This window comes from Sorex fumeus, unplaced genomic scaffold (assembly GCF_029834395.1).
Source record: "Sorex fumeus unplaced genomic scaffold, SorFum_2.1 ptg000055l, whole genome shotgun sequence".
NCBI classification, from domain to species: domain Eukaryota; kingdom Metazoa; phylum Chordata; class Mammalia; order Eulipotyphla; family Soricidae; genus Sorex; species Sorex fumeus.
In genome coordinates this window covers 4,250,194-4,272,959 of record NW_026606112.1, presented here as the reverse complement: position 1 = coordinate 4,272,959, position 22,766 = coordinate 4,250,194, and the positions used below count along the sequence as shown (strand labels likewise).

The 22,766-nt window shown below is 40.3% G+C and overlaps 1 protein-coding gene across 1 annotated transcript in view; it reads left to right on the top strand.

The window, feature by feature from the left end:
- FAM114A1 (family with sequence similarity 114 member A1) overlaps nt 1-22,766 on the top strand; it is a 66,031-nt gene that overhangs the window by 10,199 nt on the left and 33,066 nt on the right. Inside the window, exons 3-6 of the mRNA XM_056125566.1 lie at nt 5,569-5,656; nt 17,811-17,924; nt 18,078-18,178; nt 20,464-20,598. Of these exons, the coding sequence (XP_055981541.1) occupies nt 5,569-5,656; nt 17,811-17,924; nt 18,078-18,178; nt 20,464-20,598 (438 nt within the window). The remainder of the gene's footprint in view (nt 1-5,568; nt 5,657-17,810; nt 17,925-18,077; nt 18,179-20,463; nt 20,599-22,766) is intronic.

The following is a 22,766-nucleotide window of genomic DNA, read 5'->3' as shown; positions in this document are numbered from 1 at the left end:
GATATTGGGGTTCTTAACTATGTAATCCTTCAGCTGAATGGATTGGATAACACCATCCTCCCAGCTAATTGAAATGGACAGTTGCTTTGCTCAGCACACAAATCTGAAAGTGCCCTCCCAGATTCACCCAGAATAAGGCACTGTGGCACTGTAGCACTGTCCTCCCGTTGTTCATCAATTTGCTCGAGCAGGCACCAGTAACGTCTCACAACAAATTGTGAGACTTGTTGTTACTGTTTTTGGAATATCGAATATGTCACGGGTACCTTGCCAGGCCGTGCGGGCAAGAGATACTCTTGGTAGCTTGCCGGGCTCTCCAAGAGGGGCGGAAGAATCGAACTCAGGTCAACTATGTTGGCTGCGTGCAAGGCAAACGCCCTACCGCTGTGCTATAGCTCCAGCCCCCAGAATGATATTTGAACAATAATAGCTGGACCTCTTGTGGCCCAGCCAAGTTGATACCTGACATTAACTGTGACATGACATTGTCCTAGACCCAAGGATTCAGATTCAAGGCTTGGGGCTTGAGCATCAGCTTTATTGTTGTTTGAACCTCCAGATCAACCATATTGAGATCAGTCACTCCAGTTTGAAACATCTTCAGATTCCCTTCTAGGAGCTTTTTCTAAGGCTCTTTCGGTATCTTTCTGGCTCTGAAATTTTTTGATGCTCAGATGATACTTCAGAAGCATTTAGAACTCTCTTTTTCCTCTAATCTGGGAGCATTTTTTGTTATGAATATTTTTGCTGATAAATATCTTTGCCCATCAAGAAAAATATTTCTTAGTCATGCATTCTGATCTGAAATGACTTTTTCGAACCACACAAGTCTACCAGTTCCAAGTGTATTTTCTTCTGAGGCACAGATCAGACAGTCCAATTTCAGGCTTCTAATAATTAGGACCAGATGGTTAATAAAGTCAACACAATAAAAAGTCAGCGTGCTACCACCACATCTGCCTTCTTCAATCTTTCAAGCATATTGAATGAATACAGTCTTTGAAAGCACTTGATTAACCTCTGCAAAGCTACAGGGGTAGAGCTGATTAACACAATACTTGTAGCTTTCAAGGATTGTGAAGATGCGAGCATTTAATCATCTAAATCTCTATACACTTGATTGTAAATATTTCCAGTGTTCAATGATGCATCCTTTCATGGCAGAATATTACATGGAAAATGAGAAGGGCATTTTTTCAAGCAAATTTTTTTTAACAGAGATGCATGCATCCCGAGCAGTCCAAATGCTCTCCAATGTCACATTGATCCTCTGTTTTGGAGTGGCCACGGCTTGAAATGCTCAAGGGCTATTTCTGTCTCTTTGCTCAGGGATCACTCCTGGTGGTGCTGGGAATCAAACTGTGATTTGTTGCCTACAAGGCAAGAACTTAAACCTCTGTTCCATCTCTCCAGCCTTGAGCCCCTTTTTAGAATGATTTTGCCATTCTAATTACAATGAATTACATGAATGACAAAACTTACAATTTATGTGCCAGGTTCAGGTCTCCCAGTTTCCATCATTTATATCCCTAGTGAAAGTCTTACTTGGTAACTGATTTTAAACTACTCAAGGAAATAGGACAACCGACTTGATCTTTGATTTTTAAGACAAATATGAATCTTTTTCCTATCTAAATACTAAAGGCTTTTGCAACAGAAATCTAAGGTGTCTACTTTTTTTCTAAGTATGCCTTTGATCTTGAGAGCGTATAATAAAGGCATCTATCTTATTTAATCCCTTCAATGGGATTCCAGATATACAAATATATTCTATTTTAAAATAATTTGAAAGTTTTCTTAACAGTTCTATTTTAAGAATTTTGAACTTGATAGAATCTTGCTTTCTTTCCACAATAGTTATAGATGTTTATATGATCTCCAATTGAGGCTTTTTTCCTAACTTTATTTAAATACCCTGTTTGAGAAAAGTTGTTCATAATACAACAGAGTTGTTCATAACAACAAAGTTATTTTGGACATTCAGTGTTTCCACACCAGTCCCATCACCAGTGTGACCCTCCCTCCACCATTGTCCCTGTTTCCCCAACCTCCCCCTCCCGCCCAACAAGCCTGTTTCCTTAGTAGGCACAAAATAATTTATTTTATATGGCAAATGGAATTATCAAAAAATACTTCAGTAAAAGAAAATTTGTAAAAATTGTAATATCTCACCATGGGGTCATTAAAGGCGTTATCTTTAATAAAAATATCTTTGATTTGCTGAGCTGTTTGTTGCTAGTTGAGCCTTCTGTGTTATTATTTTTGTTTATTCAGCCTGGTAAAGTAGCCTCTGTGCTACTTTCCTGTCAATTTATTGTGCTCCTGCTGGGCTGCCAGTGTTGCAAAATTTGGAGGTGTTATGTAGCTGCATCAGCCATGTGCTCCAGGTTCTCCAGAATCTGTACAACTGGGGTGATTCTTGGCTCTCCCCATCCAGAGGAGGCCCCAGAGCTTTCAGCCCAAAGACCATGTACTTGTGACTTTCATTGGCTTGGTGTCTCTTTTGACATTAGTCGTCCAGTTGAGTTTTTGATATCCTTTTGATCAGGGCAATTCCGGTTTGCGATTTATAGCAAACAAGATGAGGTCATTACTCCTGAGAGTTCAAGGGCAGAACCAGGAAGTTTGGAGTTCTCCACTGATAGATTCTGTTTCCTCTGTACATTAGGATGTGAATCTCTCTGGTAAAGGAGGTGAAAGTTGCATTGGGTGAGGGTAAGAAAACAAGCTTTAAATAGTCATATTTGATCATGGGAGATCTGAGTTGATTCAGGTCATCTACTTTGTAGTCTCTTATCTGTGTGATATAAAAGCCATTGAAAGTGGATACAATGTTGAGAAATATTTATGCAATTCATGTTGAATGTGAATCCAGATGATTTTTATGTTAAATATGTGAATTTAGTCATTTGCGTCTTATAATAAGTATTCTTTGAAGATTATGAGGTCACAGCTCAATGTCAAAGGAGCTTTATTCATTAGGCAATTGAAGTCGTCATTTATTATACTGCACAAAGTTCTAGACTCATTTAACATTTATTTCCATTTGCTAGTCAATTACCAGCTGTCAGAGCATATTAAGTATTGTAAATTTGAGTCAGAAGCTGTCACCCCTAAGTGTATTAATTCTCCCTAACACTATAGGTAGTGATTCGTTCTCTGAAAGAATGGTATTAATCACTAACTTACATCTGTCTGCATGATGATATAAAATCGCCACTGACTTCCATTTCCATAGTGAAGTAAATCAATGTAGACACCAAAAATGAAAGCAGACAGTCATGAATTATGAGGATTTTCATTCATGCTAACAATCTTCTCATTTTTCCCATACAGAAAAAAAGTAGCAGTCAACTTTTAAAGTTTTTTTGCTTTTGGTGCTTAAAATGAAGTTGTTTATTATTATTATTATTATTATTATTATTATTATTATTATTACCACTAAAATTTGTGGAGTATTTATTGCATGCCAGATTTATAAAGCATTCTTACAGTTATAGTCATTACAATATCCCTATAATGCTATTGGTTCTTTTTCTACCATAGTTCGCATTTTGTCTTTTGTTTTTTGGGGGGAGCCTCACTTGGTGGTACAGAGGGGATACTCCCAGTTTGGTGGTCAGGATCACTCTTGTTAGTGCTCAGTGTTCCATGTGGTACCAAGGATTGAACCCAGGTCTTCAGCATACAAATTGTGCTCTCCAGCTCATTCAGCTATCCTGTTGGCACCCATAACTTGCATTTAGTAATTAATAAATTATGGCATAAAACCTTGCATAACTTGTTTCCCAAATGGCAGAGCTTAGAATCAGGCCCAAGCAATTTAATCCCATAACCTGGCTGGAGAGACAATACAGCAGGTAGGGTGCTTGCCTTGCATGTTGTCTGCCCAGGTTTGATCCCCAGCATCCTGTATGTTCCCTTGAGCACTTCTAGGAGTGATTCCTCAGTGTAGAGCCAGGAGTAACCCCTAAGCACTGCTGGGTGTGGCCCAACAATAAACAAACAAAAAAAAGTCAATTGCTTAGCTTCCTCCTTTGATCAGTAATCTATACTGATGGAAAGTATTTAACATTTACTAGGTTCATGTTTGTTAGAAATGCATTTAGAAATAATTCAAGCCCAGCATGTAACAGCAACTTAAAATGCAGCAAGTTGGATCCAGCCATAATTTATAATCTACACATTATAAACTAAAACTTTCCTAGTTGCACCTCACTTATCAAAATCATTTCAGAGATTTGCCCTTGTCATCATGGACTCAAGATAGCAGGCTACAGGAAGTTGAGGGTGATTAATGGAGGTGGGTCAAAATTTCTAGAACCTATAAACTGTTGGAACACTTCACTTCCTTCTTAACTACCAGTTCTCTTCCCCCATCTCTCTTTCCTTTCTCCTTTCTCCTGCATTTATAGAGAGTAAGGGAGTACTTTGGTTCCAGTAATTTAATCAGGACACATTGGTTGCAGGTAACAAAAACTATGGCACAATTAAGGAAATTCATGAATTTCAGTAATTTATCCTACAAAGAAATTATATCAAGTCCTCATTCTATTCCATATACTGCTTTAGGTCCTGGTTACTTGTAAGAAAAGCATTTAAAAATAGAGACACACAGATTCATGCAGCAACTTTATGGAACCCAAAATTTCATGGAACCCAAAGACAGTCCCTCTTAGACGGTAGGACCCTAAATAAGAAGCGGGACAGAGAAACTACCAAGACTGCACACAGCTTTTCTGACAGAGCACCTCTGTTCCACCTCTCTCTGCTTTTTCCTGTGGGTCAGTCTGCATGGTGGGTGAAATAGCGTCACCCCTCCATGCCTGAATTTCCTCTTCTACTTAACCCACCAGGCTGAATCAGAAATCTCTCAGGGTCAGACCAGACAAACAGGACTTGAATCTGCTGAGTCCAGAGATAGAAAAGGAGAGAGATACAGGAGTCACTGGGGAGGAAGTGGGCCATTATAAAACGGTGTCTCTTTAAATGACATGCCCTCATTGCTGATACCCATCTTTTTGGCTTTCTGATGATTTCCTAGGCATTCTGACTGGCCTCCAGACCCACACTCCCTCCTACTTCTATAGGAATTTGAAAGCTCTCGGAATAGTCTTCTGAAAGTATCCCGTGTCCAGACAGGGACTTCATCAGAGCAGGTTTTAAGAGCACATTTGTTTAGCTCTCTAAAACTTTGCCTGAGTCCAGGTTGTTTGTGAACCTTTTCGAGTCACTGCTTTTGCCCTAATGCACCACATCTTTTCCCCACAGTCTTTGCTTCTGTCTTCCAAATTATGGGAGATGTGGGTCTTGTTTCACAGCAAACTCTTCTCACTTGAAGTTAAACCCTTAGAAAACAGCACTAATCAATTTGATTCCAAAGTACACTGTTGCGCTGTGGGTTGGTAGCTTTTTTTTATGACCCTTATAAACTAAAAGTTCATGAGATATGGTTGCTGGTAATTTTTTTAAAGGTTTTTTTTTCTTTGTTTCAAATCAACGAGAGCTTATTTTCCCAGGTAGGGTTATAGAAAGTTGCTGACATTCAGCTGATCTATTTTTCTGCAGACTGCAGATTCCACTCCACAAGGTGGAAGATGGACTGGCTGGGGTTCCTGGGGCAAATCTCTGCTCTCCTCAGCATCTGCCACAGTAGGTAAGCATTCTGTGTTGTGTTTGAATGGATAAAGTTCAGAAGCCTAATAGGATAAGACATTTGATCATACCATATGCTGAGAGTTGAACATCAGCTCATATGATAATTAGAGCAAATCACTTTTAGTGCTTCCTGTTCTAAGTGCTACGTGTGTGTGTGTGTGTGTGTGTGTGTGTGTGTGTGTGTGTGTATTAACACATTCATTCCTCAAAATAACCCTAATACCCTATAAGGGAATATTCTTATTTTCTCCATTTTAAAGGTAAGGAAGCAGAGTTGCAAAAAGACCAAGATCTCATCCAAAGTCAGAAGTGGTTGGGTTGACTGGCTTTTCCCCACTATATTGCACTGCTTCTTAACCTCAAAGTTTCTAAGATAATTTTGCAAAGCCATAATATCCTGAAGGGTAGGAACAGGACAAGGGAGCCTCAGGTAACATCTTTTATACATTTAGCTGCAGTGTTTTCAGTACATTTTCTGTAACCATGAGGATCTTGTGATAGGTCGTGTATTGGTCCTAGTCATTGTTATTCCTAAAACCAGGAGGCATAGGAAGGCCTAGAGGTATTTTTCTCCATTCCAGTGTACCATAATCACAAACAGTTTAAGGACCAGATATCTAGCAGGATTAATACTGAAAGGATAAATAGGTTACGTTTCCCTAACGCTGTATCTGTCAGATGTCAGGAGCTATCTGGCAGGAAGTAGGTGATGGGCATATAAATACTGGCCTATCTGCTGAGAGTCTACAGAGCAGGTATTTCTCATTGCTAGTTGAAGGTCCAGATTTGCATTGGAGGCCACACCTGCAGATGGAAAGAGCATAAAGGAGCTTGTGTTTTCTGGTCCAGACAGTTTTTTCATGAGGATAAGGACAAATACCTGCAGACAATCTGATTCCCAGGGAAAATCTTTGAGCTTTGACAGTCTCTTCTGTGGATCTGCACGTAGTAGTGGCATGCCATAGGAACTACAAATGCAGACTCTAAAGTTTATGAAATTAGGATAAGTCACAGTAAAGAATAGGTCACCAAAATTTGACAGCTCTATTTAATGATTGAAGAGATTTATATATATATATATATATATATATATATATATATATATATATATTCCTCTTGGAGAGCCCGACAAGCTACCGAGAGTATCCCGCCCTCACGGCACGGGCCTCATTCCTCTGACCCTGAAAGAGCCTCCAATACAGCAGTGTTGGGAAAGATGAGTAAGGAGAGGCTGCTAAAATCTCAGGGCTGGGACAAATGAGACGTTACTGGTGCCCGCTTGAGTAAATTGATAAACAGCGGACTGACAGTGTTACAGTGATTTATGTAACTAAAGAAGTCAAGTGTTCTGGTTCTTCCTTTTAGAATGGTGGACAGAACTTCCCTGGCTTATAATAAATTTAGTGTTCCAAAAGGTTTAGGGATAGACAAAGCAATTCTAACTGTGATGTGTTTTACAGGGGAGGGGTTTTTGACTACGACTTGCATTGTTCACAGGCTACTTCTGGCTCTGTGTGTGGATATCACTTTTGGTGGTGATCAGGGGACCATGTCCAGTGCCAGAGATAGAACCAGGGTTGGCCACATGCTAGGAAAGCACCCTATTTCCTTATCTCTCTGGTCCCCTCAGTGAGATTTTAAATGCAAGCTCCTTCCATGGTAAGAATAGAAATCAGTTGCCCTGTAGGGTTTCGGGCATGATGGGGTCCTTACAGGTGCATCTGCCTGTATCTTCTCTGCCCTTGTTTGGTTTGTTCACTGTTATTTCTCATCAGTCCGGCCAGCAGCCCCAAGCAGCTTTAGGGTGCTTTAAAGAATTTCTGAGCAAGGTATATTTTAGAGATTTGTTTTCTTGTAAAGATTTGTGAGCAACCTGTGCTTTGACCTTACATAGCAATAGCAGATGAAATAATAGCATTATTATTTAAATACTTTAAATATTTTAAAGTTAAATAAGTATCTTTGTGGACCGGATGGTATAGAAACATGTAGCATAAAGGGAGGCTGAAATCATAGGCTCCAAGACCAGAACAGGTAGCAATGACAGGGAGTTTGGTTCCCAAAAGATCATGAGAATCATAAGTATCCAAAAAATGGAGAGATGACAGAGCAGGGCTTGAAGTCTGAGAATGAGGGTTGAATAAAATTCAGCCATTTGTGAAGAGAGATTTAAAAAGTTAAAGGGTTGCAGTCAAGGTCTATATTTAACTGCTACCTTAGAATTTAAAAAAGGTGAACTAGCCACGTCTTCTTTTGGGTACTGGCTTCGTATCCACCCAGGACTTTGCTGTTTTAGCAATGTATTATTCTAGGAAAAAGACAATGAGAGATTGCAACACAGATTGCCTATGGAAAGGAAGGAAGGAAAATAAATAACCTGGTGTTCTAATGAAATTAGGATAAGTCACAGAACAGTAAAAAATAGGTCACCAAAATTTGACAGCTGTTTATGACTGAAGACATTTCACACACACACACACACACACACACACACACACACACACAATGTGGAAAATAAATAGCCTGGTCTTCTAATACAGTGGATTCCTACTCAAAGCCTCCTGTTATGTCTGCAATAATTCCAGCCCAGACAAGTGTGTAAAATACATCATGCATAGCACAGCCCATCCTTGAGCACTGAAAATAGAAATAAGTAGTTCACACAGTCATGGGGAAAAATGTACTCACAATGGCTACAACTCTTTAGAATTGGCAGAAGAGTCATTTGGAGAAGGGCTGGAGAGAGAGTACAGAGGAGCTTGCCTCGCACACTGCTGACCTCAGTCTGATCCCCAGCACCATATATAGTCCCCCAAGCACGGCCAGAAGTAAGTCCCGAGTACTGCTGGGGGTAGCCCACTAACACACAAGTGAACAAGAGTAATTTGGAAGTGATTCTCTTATGAAAAGAGTGCTGTACTTGGAGTCATGAGCCCTGAGACCTGGTCCTCATTACGCTGACTTATGATCACAGAGGACTGTTGTTAATTGTCACACTCTGCATGAAACCTAGATTCAGCCTCATCATTTGGAAAAGTGAGAGTGGGTGATTGTGAGAAATTCCAGCTAGAGAGATGGTTCAACAGGTGGAACGCATCCCCCAAGTATAGACATGGACCTAGTGCTCATGCTCCGCTTTTTGGAATGAATTCCAACTTGATGTTCCATAGTCTGTGAATGTCTATAGGGGGGAGATACTTGTGACAACCTTGCCAAGTGGAAATGTACAGAAAATGTATTAAATTTTTGCTGCTCTGTATTTTTTCTATTATGTCTTTTATTTCTCTGCTTTGACCCAAATGGAAAGTTAAGGCAAAACAACAAAAAAAGAGTGACCTTCCCAATATAACCTCAGACATATCTCAGTTAACAACTCATTTTGGAAAGAACATAGTCTCTTGTATTGCTTTCATCTACAGTTACATTATCATCACATTTTAAAAAGATCCAATCACCTGGCACGCAAGCCTTTTGACAACTTCATGAAATGAAGTAGAAATAGTTATTATTTAAGCAAAGTGTATGGGAAATTGTTTTGATATTTTCAAAGTATGTTGTGAGAACCAGATGCAATTTCTTACATTATCTTAAAAAGTCTGATCTTTTTCTAAAGTATATTGCTAAGGTAAGAGTGAAAGACAATAGTCAATTGAACATTTGCAATGTGGAACCATACAAATATGCCAAAGTAAAAGCTCTGTAGTAGAATAGAGTGATTTCTCTCTAGATACTACAAAAGACCTGAAGGCTTACTTTTCTAGTTTTGACAGTTTTATAAACCCAAATGCTTTCTAGCAACTTCTAGGAAGGGTAGGGATATCTGAGCTACATGGTTACTTTTGTCTACCATCTACAATTGTCCCCCTTCCCACATATTCTCTCAGCCACACAGTTTTTTCTCTGCACATTTTAATAAAACTCATCTGCCAGCCCTGTCAGAAATAATGACGGTGTTGATTATAGAGACTGTCAGACCTGTCAAAATGACACTGCAGTGAGAATTATTAACATTGTAGATCACAATCAATTATCACATGGATTCATTCCCGAAAGTGGCATTGCTGAAAACACGAAACATCTCAAGAATCTTCAGTATAGAAGATAGCAGGGCTGTGCCTGTAGTTTGTCCACAATTCTTCAAACATGGTATAAGGCACAGGGTGTTAATAAGTCTCTCCCTAAGAGCTCGGCAAATTCTGTCAGTTCAATTAGCACTTTTTATCAATTTTAAACCTAAAGGAATGTGTCTGACTGCAGATGCACACCAACCTTTATAACAGAGAAGAAAGAGTTTTACAAAATGAACATGGGTTTTCTCCTCTTTTCTTGTTGCCCTGCATTGTGCTTACACTGAGAGCAACAATATAACTTACGTGTTTTTCTAAACAACGGTTTTCGACCACTTTCTTTTTTTTTTGAGTATCAGAGCCAGTGGTACTCAGGCTTATTCCTAATTCTATGCTCAAGATCACTCCCGGCAGGGCTCGGATGTGGCACAGTGGATCAAACCTGCATTGGCTGCAAGGAAGGCACCCTAACTGCTGTACTAATATCACTGTGACCCCCATACTGACCACTTTTTATATCTTTAATTCACTAGTAGAAAACTGTCAGGAAGGTAGTCAATAATTTTAGACTGTTCTATGTCCACAAAATCTACTCAACTAAGAATATGAATTGGTCTTAACTTGAAAAAGATCCAGTAGCATTCCCGGTAAAATTTTAATTGCATATCCTATCTAGCCAAATAATTACACTATTGTAAACTTTTGAATTTGTAAACGTTTCCTTCTATATTTGTACATATATGCTTAATGCATAAAATTTGCTCTGCAAATTTTTATCAGGCAGACACAATCAAGGCAGTTAAAAAAAAAGCATTGAGCAAAGGACATGAATCCTGGTCTCACTCAGCTGTTGGTGCCAGGAGAGAGCCAACAAGTTATGCTGGTAGTGAATAGGACAATCAGATAGAAGCTACACAGTGGCAAGTTCATGTAAAATGTATGTGGAGCAAGAAAAGGGGTGGGTGAAAGTGTTTAGTTTCCCTTTGGCTTTGAGGACCATTTTCCACTCTTCACTTTAAGTCTCTATAGCCTGAGTGTCTTGTACGTAGCAGATAGGTGGAGTTTTGTGTATCATCCATCCTATAGGCAGCAGATAGGTGGGTTTTGTGTCTTCATCCATCTTATCACTTTGTACCTTTCCATTGATGTGTTCTATCCAGTTTCATTCAGGGTGATTATTGATAGATTAGGGCTGGCAGTTAACACTTAAGCTTTTGTTTTCTTATTTTTCTTTTCCTTGTTTCTTTTTCTTGGTGTTTTGATCAGCCATTTTGTTTTTGAAGGGTTTCCATGTAATTTTTCTCTGATTCTCCTTTCTTCTTTTTCACTTTATTTAAAATTTTATTTTTATAACATTGTTCAAATAATTAATTACATTCAGTATTTCAACACCAATCCCACCACCATTACAATTTCCCACTGCAATTATTTCAAATTTTCTACCACCGTCCAAACCTGTCCCAAAGGCAGTTTCTAAATAATTTATTTTGTATTGCTTGTTATGAATAATTGACTAAAAATGATCCAAAAAAGTTTTCTTAGAGGACAGTGTGTTAAAATTCGTGTTGCTCTCTTCTGAGATTCATTTGTGAATCTTGATTCTCCTTTATGGTTCATATCTCCTTTATAAACTTTGGTAATTACCATGGGGTCAGGTTAAAGATTTAAAAATAATGGTAAGGGAAGGACATTAGTAAGACAGAGATGAGATGATGAGCTGAGATGGTGAGGAGGAGAAGGAATTCTTCTGGTATGTGTGAAAATTTTAAGCACTACTTGGGAGGACCCCAAAACAAACAAAAAAAGGCCCTTTGAAGGAACCTGTCCCTGGAATGCTGTTCCTTTCTCCACCCCCAGATCAGAACCTTCATCACATAGCTCTGCCCCCTGCTCACCTGAGCTCCCTGTTGGAGCATTGGGCCTAAGGGACTGTGGACTTATCCACTTGTGTAGACCCTAGCCTTTGCCCTACAATTCTAAAATGCATGGAAATACTCCATTCTCTTTACACACTATACGTCCTGTTGAGAAGTCTCAGTCTTTTGCCTAGCAGTACCAAAAAAACAACATTAAAATGTGGGGCCCGTGGAACCTGCAACAAGTAACAAACATCTGAGCCCTTTCAGACTCTTGCCTATTCTCAACACAGAGAGAGCTAGCTGTCTAGGGAGTTCTACCAGAGCATCAAAGAAGATTTAGTACACATACTCCTTAAGCTTTTTCAAAATATCGAGAAAACAGAGGCTGGAGCGATAGCACAGCGGGTAGGGTGTTTGCCTTGCACGCAGCCAACCTGGGTTCGATTCCCAGCATACCATATGATCCCCCAACCACCGCCAGGAGTGATTCCTGAGTGCAGAGCCAGAAGTAACCCCTGAGCATCGCTGGGTGTAGACCCTCCACCAAAAAAAGCAAAAAAAAAATCAAGAAAACAGGAATCCTCCCCAATAGCATCTCTGAAGTTAGTAATACCCTAATAGCAAAACTAGAGGCACACTAAAAAATAAAATTATAGACTAATATGCCTGATAAATATTGATGCAAAGATACTCAATAAAATCCTAGTGGACTCATTCCAGCACTGTAGCAAGAGTTATACACAGTGATCCAGTGGGGTTAATCTCAGGGGTGCTAGAATTGTTCAATACGTACAAATAAATTAATGTAATACCCCATATAAATACAAGGAATGATAAAGATCACATGTTATAATATATCAGTTGACAGAGAGAAGGCTTTTGACAAAATTCAACATGTATTCATGATAAAAACTCTTTAAAAATAGGAATAGAAAGAACATATCTCAAGGCAGTAATGACCATTTACAATGAAACTATGATATCATACTTAATGGAGAAAAACTGAAATTCTCTATCCTTAGAGCAGGAAGAAGTCAAGGATGTCCACTTTCACTACTCTTATTCAACAAAGTTTTGGAAGTCCTTATCACAGCAATCAGGAAATTAAAAATATATCAAAGAGATACAAATTGGAAAGGAAGGAGTTAAACTATCACAGTTCTCATGACATAATTATATATATATATATTAAAATCCTAAAGATTCCACACAAAAAACCTCTTAGAATTAACAAGCCAATATCATAAGGTAGCAGGTTACAAAATTAATACACAAAAATCTGTGGCATATCTATACGTAAATAACAAACCCAAAGAAAAAGAAATTTAAAAGTTACCTTCTTTCAAAATGTGCGCAAAAGTATTAAATATCTAGAAATAAACTGAAGAAAGGAGGGGAAATATTTATACATGAAAATTATAAATCACAGCTAAAAGAAACAGAAGATGAGACCAGGAAGTAGTAAGATATTTCCTGCTCCGATTCAACAAATAATAATAAAAAAAAGATATTCCTTGCTCATGGACTGGAGGAATTAACATTGCTAAAATGACCTTTCTACCCAAAGCATTATACATATTCAATGTAATGCCTATTAAAATTTCAAAGATGTTCTTTTAAGACTCGGAACAAACCCTACTAATTTATATGAAACAACAAAACTTCCCAAATAGCTAAAGCAATACTAAGAAACTAAAAGAAGATGAAAAGTGTTGTGTTCCCCAACTTTAAATGACAAAGCTATAATAATAAAAATTGCATGGTGTTTTGCATGAAATGATGTATGCATGGAACTACTATTAACAGTATTGTAAATCAGAATACCCCCAATAAATATTTTTAAAACTTCAAGCCATAAGGAGGGAAAAGAATTCTTATTATGAGTTTGCTGGTGCTCTATTGTAGGATCTATTAGTATATGGGATCTTGAAATATAGTAGGCCTCGAGCATCTCAGTTATACAAGGGTGCCCCATAGAACTGTTTGTTATTGCTCCCCTAGGACATAATTTGGTCAGAGGTGGGTTGTGTTATATCTGGTCCTCCAGTTTTAGTTTTAGCAGTTAGCTTTTTTCCAAGTACCACCAACAAACCTCTTTCATTATCCATAAAGTGAAGTAACCATTCGTCAGCGAAGTTTTGACCTTTGTGGTCAATGTTCATGAGTCCAACCCCCATTATTGGTGCTGTTAGGGCACCCCAGAGAGAAAAAGCCCAATGATATTTAAGATGTGACCAGGGTGAGTGTGAAATTGTGAGCCAGTGCTGAGCACACTCCTCAGTGAGCCTAACCACCCCACACTCAAGTGCCCAGCCAGGGAGAGAGAAATAGTAGCATCTGGTGTCTTGGAATGGCTGCCTGGTAAGAAGAGGGAGGATTCTAAAGCATTCAAGCTATGCTGGCCCAAGCTGGCCAGAGGCATGTTAGGGTCCAAGCTCATGATTAGCCCATTTTTAGAATAGACTGGTTCTAAGGGAATGGGTTTGAGGGTTTCATTTCTTTGAAGACTCTTGGGGATTTTTTTTTATATAGGTGGAGAAAATAATCCATTAACTATACCCTCTAGTGTTTTGCATATTAGTTGTTTTCACTCTGTAATTACTAGTTTCCTGCAAAACCTCTGGGGATAAATTGCTTCTGGCGAAAAGATAGCAATGACTGTGTTGTGACTTCCTTGTTCTGGGCACTAGATGTCATACTAAGTAAGGTTTAAGAAGTTTCTTCAACGTAAGGTGTGGCACATTGTCAAAATCTTAGCTTTTTATGAAAAACCATAGCCCTGTGTGTTAGAAATAAATCATTGCCTTATGTATTAAAAAGATACCCCTCATTTATGGAATATTAAAAAAGGTATTTCCCTCTACAAGCACAGTGACTTTTCTAGAGGCAGAGAAGGTAAACAAGTCTGTGATCATTTGTTGTTCTGAGATGGGAAAGCACTTTCCCCTGTGAGGAAACAGATAAGGTCATAATGTATGAGGGGTCAAGAAGGGGAAAGAGATTATAGTGATATTCAATAAACTCTGAATGATCTCCGGAGGATGTGGATCATCTTACTTATGTGGCTAAAGCAACGAAGGTGGAGCAGATGGTGCAAGTCGGCCGCCTCAAGCACAACTGTTCTTTGATTATAGCTCAAAAAAATCTAGATGAAAAGTATAGATGCATATCTAGCTGTACATTATTTTCTCTTAGGAAATATATGCATTTGATAGATGTCGGAGAACTCAGATTCAGTATGTAAATAGCTTGATATTTTTATAGACTGTGCCTTCATGGTTACTGAAAAACTAGTTAGTTTTTATGAAATACTGAGAAATCATTGGACATTCCCATTTATTCAAGCCTTAGTAGTTTGTGTTTGTTTTTCAGTTTTGGGACCACATCTAGCAAGTGATGCTTAGGAGATTTTCCTGGCTATGTGCTCAGGGGTGAACTTTAGTGGTTCTCTGGGGACCATCTAGGGTGCCAGAGGATTTGAAACAGTGTTAACCAGGATGCAAGACAAGCGCCATAATCCCTGTGTTATATCTGGTCCTCCAGTTTTAGTTTTAGCAGTTAGCTTTTTTCCAAGTAACTCAGTGAAGACTTTGAACTTCTGGTGAATATGCTCATGATACGTATGTATTTTTACATGTAATGAATACTGTCAACATCCATAACATTTCTAAAGTTTCAGGATTTTTTAGATCATATATAATGAAGGTGAATACCATGCGATGTAATTAGTTCTCTGTTGGGTAAAAAAACAGTACCCTGATTTAGATTGTTATAATAAATTAAATGGCAGAATACTGCTGTCTTAGATTTGGGATTCCTCCATTTTTCTTACTCAACAGGACAGTCGATCATTTGAAATGTTTTCTTTGACTAGATGTTCTTTTTGACTCTCAGATCCTGCTGGGACTTTGGGCTTCCCCACCCCACATATTAATATTGCTGCTGCTTGGGCATTAATAACCAGCAACCACCCAAATGAATGCTTTAATTTTCATCCCAGATTGCTAAATATGTGGGAACTGCCATCAAGCTCACAATCCATGATGTTTTCCCTTCAAGAATCCAATAGTCACATAGGATCCTCAGTAGATGAGTGATTTAAAAAAATTCAATTTTAGGAATGCTAAGAAAAAACTAGAACTTGACATAGGAGCCTACAAATGTTGTAATTTATAAGATTTTCACTTATATGCGGCCATTCAGATAACCGGAAAAAAAAAGGCATTCTTACACATATTTGGTCTTCAGCTATAGTTCCTAGCTCACAGCTTCTAAAAAAGCCCTGTATACACACACACACACACACACACACACACACACACACACGTATTTGACCTACTGCTATGATAATGAAGATAACTTCGGGGGATTGTCCAGAGAACTAGCCTAGTGATTGGAGGGTTGTAACTACCAGACCCACGCGTGGGCCTTGTGGGAGGTTGAGGTGGGTTGTCAATGAAGCAAAGAGTTCATTGACCTCTCTTGGATATTGACATCTCCACAAAATTTTAAGAGGAAAGGGCTTTAGAGAGCTTCTGAATTGGATTTAGAGAGAAGGTCACGTCTGAAATGGGTGTGGACAGATACACCAGGACCTTTACCCATACCTTGCCCTTGGCATCTCTTCCATTCGGCTGTTGATTCCTACCCCTTAGTGTCTGATGGAATAAGTTACCAGTGTAGGGACCAAATGAGTTTCTTAAGAAGTTCTGTGAGCCACTAGCAAATCAATCAAATCTGAGACTCTGAAAACCTCTGATGTATAGCCAGTTGGTCTGATGGGGGCTTGTGACTGGCACGTGAGGTCTGCAAATGTGGTCATGGGAACCTCCATCCCTTTGGCCAGAAGCCCAAGTAGCTGCCTGCAGTTCGCTCTGTGTGTCTGAAGTTAATGGCCTTATGGAGAGATAGCCCTAATCAGTGGGATATACCTTTGTCTTTAGGTAGATACTGACTTCCCACAGTGCTGAGCTGAATTCTCAGGTACTCTGTGGATGTCCCAGAAGGCTTTTCCTGGGTGGACTATCTACCTACTTTACCATTGGAAATTGGCTTGTAGGATACCTGCCATCTTTCAGGGCCTCCATGGAGAAACAAAAATTAAACAGTACTTAAGACTACTTCTCTATCAAGTACAGGATGCTTGTGGAGAGAAGGTCGAGATAGGAAGCTGGTACTGTGCTTATAGACTGTGCCTCCCCAGATGGAGTAAGCCAACTGCCCTTCCTGCCGACCACTGTTTAGCTGGTGCAGTCTCTATGACTGCCTGCGAAAACTAACCCTCAACCTTCCTGCTCTCAGCTGATTTTCCTACTAGCCTTTGAGCTTATTTTATTTTATTTTTACTTTTTGGGCCATACCTAGCAATGCACAGGGGTTACTCCTGGCTCTGCCCTCAGGAATTACTCTTGGCTGTGCTCAGGGGACCATTTGGGATGCTGGGAATAGAACCCTGGTTGGCCCGTGCAAGGCAAATGCCCTACCCGCTGTGCTATTGAGTTTAACAGCTTCACTCCAGACCCTGCAATCTCCATACTAAAGAAGTGCTGAGTCCTTTGAAAGAGCATGTTGCATCTGCCATGGGTCCGGCCTGCAAGGAATGAGAAAAGAAAATAATATATACCTGCCTTGAGTTGCTTAGGGAAAAAAAAAAAGAAAAGAAAATGAGGAAGCTATTCCTAGGTGATGATTGCCTTGGGCTGGGAATCCCAGGTGTCAGAAAGTAGGAGAAGCAAAGGGAATATCAAAGCCTAGGGGATCCTTACAAACCTCCCTGTACACACACCCATGAGCTGTCACATCCGTGGGAGGTTAGGGATATCTGCACGGGCGGCAGGGAAACCCAGCACCAACAAGAGCCTCATCTGAAGGACTGTGGACCTCTTGCCCCCCACTGCACTTTTCTTTCCAACACATCTACAACTTACACTAGGCCTGACGGTGAGGCTGGAATTTGCAGGGGCCTGGAGGATAACTTAAAAGGCTAGGTACATGCTTTGCATTTAAGAGTCACAGGTTCAATCCCTGCCACTGCACTGTCTCCTTCACACCCTTGCACACCACCTGCAGTGACCCCTAAAGAGGTGTGGGCCCCAAACAAAGACAGAAATCTGTGTGAAAAACAAAATCACCAGAGGCTGGTATTTGCAGGCCTGGAGGGAGGCAGGAGGGGGATGGGGGAGCTGTATTGTTGTTATCTATGTAATATATTTGTATTTCCTGCCAGGTCATGGATTGTCAGCAGTCAAGGAAAAGGCAGGGGCCACCCTGCGGGTCCATACTGTCCCTTCTGGCTCCTCTGATGGGACTCAACCTGATGCTGAGCATGACGTTCCTCAAAGTAAGTGATGTGATTAGGTAAGACCCAGGGGGTGCACCTGGGTTTGGAATATGTATTTGAATTTGGATGTCTTTAGTACGTCGTATGCACAATTCAGTTTTGAAATTCACAGCAGCTAAATGAGGTCTAACGGGCAGTTTATCTGTGTTGCAGCAGAGGCAGCGCCAGCTCAGAGTCCGGAAAGCCCCCCCACATCCCCTTCATCCGGGTCTCGGGGCGTGTTCTCAGCCATCACCAATGCAGTCCAGAACACAGTAAGCCACAAGCTGCTTCCCTTGCCTTCCCAACACCTTCTTTCCATAACTCTGTTTATCTGGTGACCTAGATGCATCAGAGAAAACATGGCCACGCTCATAACTTTGGATGATGATCTTTCTCCTGTAAAGTAGGCGTGACCTTGAAACCAAAATAATAAGGGGTTTTAATACAATGAATTACATTTTTTATGCTGGAAAGAGAGCCACTGCTGAAGAGGACCATTTTTCAGTCTGAGAGAGAGAGAAAGAGAGAGAGAGAGAGAGAGAGAGAGAGAGAGAGAGAGAGAGAGATGTGCTTTTCGGCTGAGACAGAGCAGGTCTTGGGTTGGGGAAGGGAGAAGGAGCTTAGAGCCAGCACAGCCCTTTGACCCAGCTCTAAGATGATCTATGTCCCTTAACCTTCAGCTTGATTAGTAACAAAGTCATTCCAGAATTATAATGTGTTGATAACCATAGGAGGAATGGGGGTGGGGGAGGCCTGCATTTGGATAGTAGTGAACGGAAGTGGACACTAGTGGACACTCTGGTGGAGAGTGTAGTGCTGGAATGTTTTATGTGTGAAAATCTACCAATAACAGTTTTGCAGACCACTGGACTTAAAATAAAATTGCTTAAATATAATATATATTATATTGAACACACTGTCCTCCCGTTGTCCATCAATTTGCTCGAGCGGGCCCAGTAACATCTCCATTTTGAGACTTGTGGTTACTGTGTGTGGCATATTGAATACATTACGGGCAGCTTGCCAGGCTTTGCCGTGCAGGCGAGATACTCTCGGTAGCTTGCTGGGCTTTCTGAGAGGAGCGGAGGAATCGAACCTGGCTTGGCCAGGTTGGCTGCGCGCAAGGCAAGCGCCCTACCCGCTGTGCTATCACTCCAGCCCTGCTATCACTACTAAAAATTATAAAATTAAAATTGCTTAAATATAACATATATAGCTAAAGAGATAGACCACTGATAGGGTGATTACCTTCCATGCAGCCAATCAGAGTTCAGTCCCTGACACCCTATATGATGTGCTGAACCCTGCCAGGAGTGATCCTTGACCACAGAGTCAGGAGTTAGCCCAGAGTGCTTCCGGGTGTGGCAAAAAAACCCACAAATAATAGCAATAACAATAATAAAAGATGTGCTTAATAGTCTCTAGAGAAGTATGACTGTTTGACGTGACAGTAACTAATGAAGCAGATTAATTCAGTGAACTCCAAAATGGCTGTTGAAGTGCCCATTACAAAGATTGGAAGATGCATAGAGACAAAAATATGGTAATAAAATATAATATCTGTGAATTCCATAAGTTGGAAGGGAAAGATCTATGCATTTGTGTGGTTGCAGTGTGTGTACAAGAGAAGCGTCAAAGAATCAGCAATTCTGTTTATATGAACAACTTATGTAAGTCTTGATTGCTTGAATCTTCTTTTTTAAAAGGAAAATAATAGTTGACAAGGAATTTGCAGAGGGGTAGCTGTATATTAGAACAGTGCCTAAAGTCAGTAGTTTATGGAACTTAACCTGTCTTGTTTTGTGAACATATTTATTATAGGAGGCTTTTACTAGTTTCTGAAAGTATGCAAGAGCTTCTGAAATAGTCTGCAGAACCTACACATCTGATTAAAGAATTCCCTAAATTGGCAAGAATATTTGACATTTGAATAGACTATTGCAAATAATTTTGTTATTTGGGTTAAGAATTTTTTTTTCAGGGACCAGAGCAATAGTACAGTGGTTAGTGTATTTGCCTTGCTTGTGGCTGACCTGGATTCAATCCCTAGCACCACATATGGTCCCTTGAGCATCAGCAGGAGTAATTCCTCAGCACAGTAAGCCCTGAACAGTGCCACATGTGGCCCAAAATTAAAAAAAAAAACACTGTCCAAAACACTGTCCTCCCGTTGTTCATCGAGTTGCTTGAGCGGGCCCAGTAACGTCTCTTTTGTGAGATTTGTTGTTACTGTGTTTGGTATATCCAGTATGTCACGGGTAGCTTGCCAAGCTTTGCCGTGCAGGCAGGCTTGGCAAACAAGCGCCCTACCGCATACAAACTGATATTCTTTGGGTTTTCCTAAGCATCATTTGGAAATAACACTTTAGGTCCTAGAAATTCCATGATAAATGCTCTTTTAAGGTGGGGGGGGGGGGGCATGGAATCCAGTGTCCTCTGATGAGGAAAATCTGAGTCTATGTTAATTTCCATACTTGAAATCCTGCTGTCTAGAACTTGCTGCTCCAGTGGAAAATCATAGGGGTACCCGAATCTCATGCAGTGGTCTCCTCTGCAGGGCAAAAGCGTCTTAACGGGCGGTCTTGATGCTCTGGAATTCATTGGCAAGAAAACCATGAATGTCCTCGCGGAAAGTGACCCAGGCTTCAAAAGGACCAAGAACCTCATGGAGAGAACAGTTTCCTTATCTCAGGTTGGATGGAAAACTTCTGCAATTTCCTGTTTCATTCAGTAAAAATATCACTGTAGCACTGTCCTCCCCTTGTTCATCGATTTGCTCAAACAGGCCCAGTAACGTCTCTATTGTGAGTCTTGTTGTTACTGTGTTTGGCATATTGAAGCTTGCTAGGCTTTGCCGTGCGGGCAGGATACTCTTGGTAGCTTGCTGGGCTCTCCGAGAGGGGTGGAGGAATAGAATTCGGGTCAGCCAGGTCGGCTGCAAGCAAGGCAAAAATAATACATTTTTATTATGTCTTTTTAAATGGGTGGTTGAAACTACATGATTCAGATCCAATTGACAAGCAGTTCTAGAGTGAAAATTGAGGATTCTCTGCATTTCTTTATAAAGGCAGAAATACCATCCATGGGCAGGGGTTAGGGGTCACCACCTTAATCACACGGTCACCTTCAAAAGCTATCTTGTTGGAAGTTAGGTTTCCACACCAGAATTTGAGGAAGGAAGGTTATGACCATTCAGCACCGCGGTGAGTATTCCATACAGCTCTACCATTTTCTCACTATGCAGTCTTAAGCCAGTTACTTAACCCTTCTGTATTTGCAATTTACTCATTTACGCGTTTGCTGCTAATAAAGCTTTGTTGTAAGGAGTAAATGAAATAGAGTAAAATCTGACTTGTACTAAATACTAAGGAATGTTAGTTACTGTCATTATTATACTGCTAATATCAAAGTAATTGATAGAAAATAGTGTCCGATTTTTATTTATAATTTTATATATATATATATATAATGGCCTGCCTTCTTTCCTTTCTTCCTTTCTTCTTTCCTTTCTCCCTTTCTTCCTTCTCTCCACAGACCTATGCCACACACTCTACTACTAAGCTACATCTCAAGAATGACCTTCATTTCACACTTCTAGCTCTCAAGTTTTCTATCCTTCTTGAGAAGAATTATGGGAAGGATTTTATGTTATATTTACTCACAATAGTCAAGAAAATTAGGGGCAGAGAGAGTACAGCAGGCAGGGCACTTGCCTTGCACTCCGCTAACCCAGGTTTGATCGCAAATCTGTGACATCAGCTGGTCCCCCTGATTACAGTATGGGAGAGGGACCAGATAAATCAGGAGACAAGGGAGAGAGTAGGGCATGTGACACCTGGAAGAGCAAACTCAGTATTAGAGTTTTATATTTAGAAAATTACATAGATATTAGATTTTAATTTTCTTGAATATTGAGGCGGGGGACACACACTGCTGTGCTCAGGGCTAAATCCCAGCTCAGCTCTCAGAGATCACATTACTCGTGGGACTCTAGGGACCATATGTGGTGCCAGGGATTGAACCCGGGTTGGCTGCATACCAGGCAAGTGCCTTACCCACTCCAGCCCTGAACCCTATGGGTTTTTCTTTAGCAACTTCAAGAACCTAAAGGAGAATGAGGCTAACTGTCTTCTTGACAATAAAAAAATGGAGTCTATCCTTCTGTGCTCTCCTTATTACCGTGGGGTGGCCAGTCTATCGGCAGTACTCTCCACTAAAGAACCCTGTAGCTCAATGTCCTAGTAAACTTGATGAAGTTTTAAAAGATGCTAGGATCAAGAAAGCGGGGATAAGGTATTGGAAATGATTGATGGATTTGTGTTCATGCTGTTATCTTTTTTAAAATCTTCCAAAAAAACTGGAGAAAAATTAACAACTATCACTATCAATCACTCTCACTATCACCCCATTGTTCATCGATTTGCTCGAGCGGCACCAGTAATGTCTCCATTCGTCCCTGTCATGTGCTAGTGTAGCCCGATGGCATACTGGGGGCTCTGTGAGGGTCAGGGGAATGAGGACCATCATTGTTACTGTTTTTGGCATATCGAGTACGCCACAGGGAGCTTGCCAAGCTGTCCCATGTGGGATACTCTCGGTAGTTTGCCGGGCTCTCCGAGAGGGATGGACACTTTTGGGGCAGCCTCTAATCACCTTTACAGGTGTTCCCAGTTAGGCATATATGCAGGCAGGATACTCTCAGTAGCCTGCCAGGTTCTCTGAGAGTGAGAACTAGAAAATAACCAGTCGAATAACAGGAATAACAGGAGAAAAATTAACAACATCAAGAGAAATTCAGTTTACAGTCCCAGTTCTGGAGACCAATCTAAGAATTGATTATAGTGAGTATCTGGTGAGAAA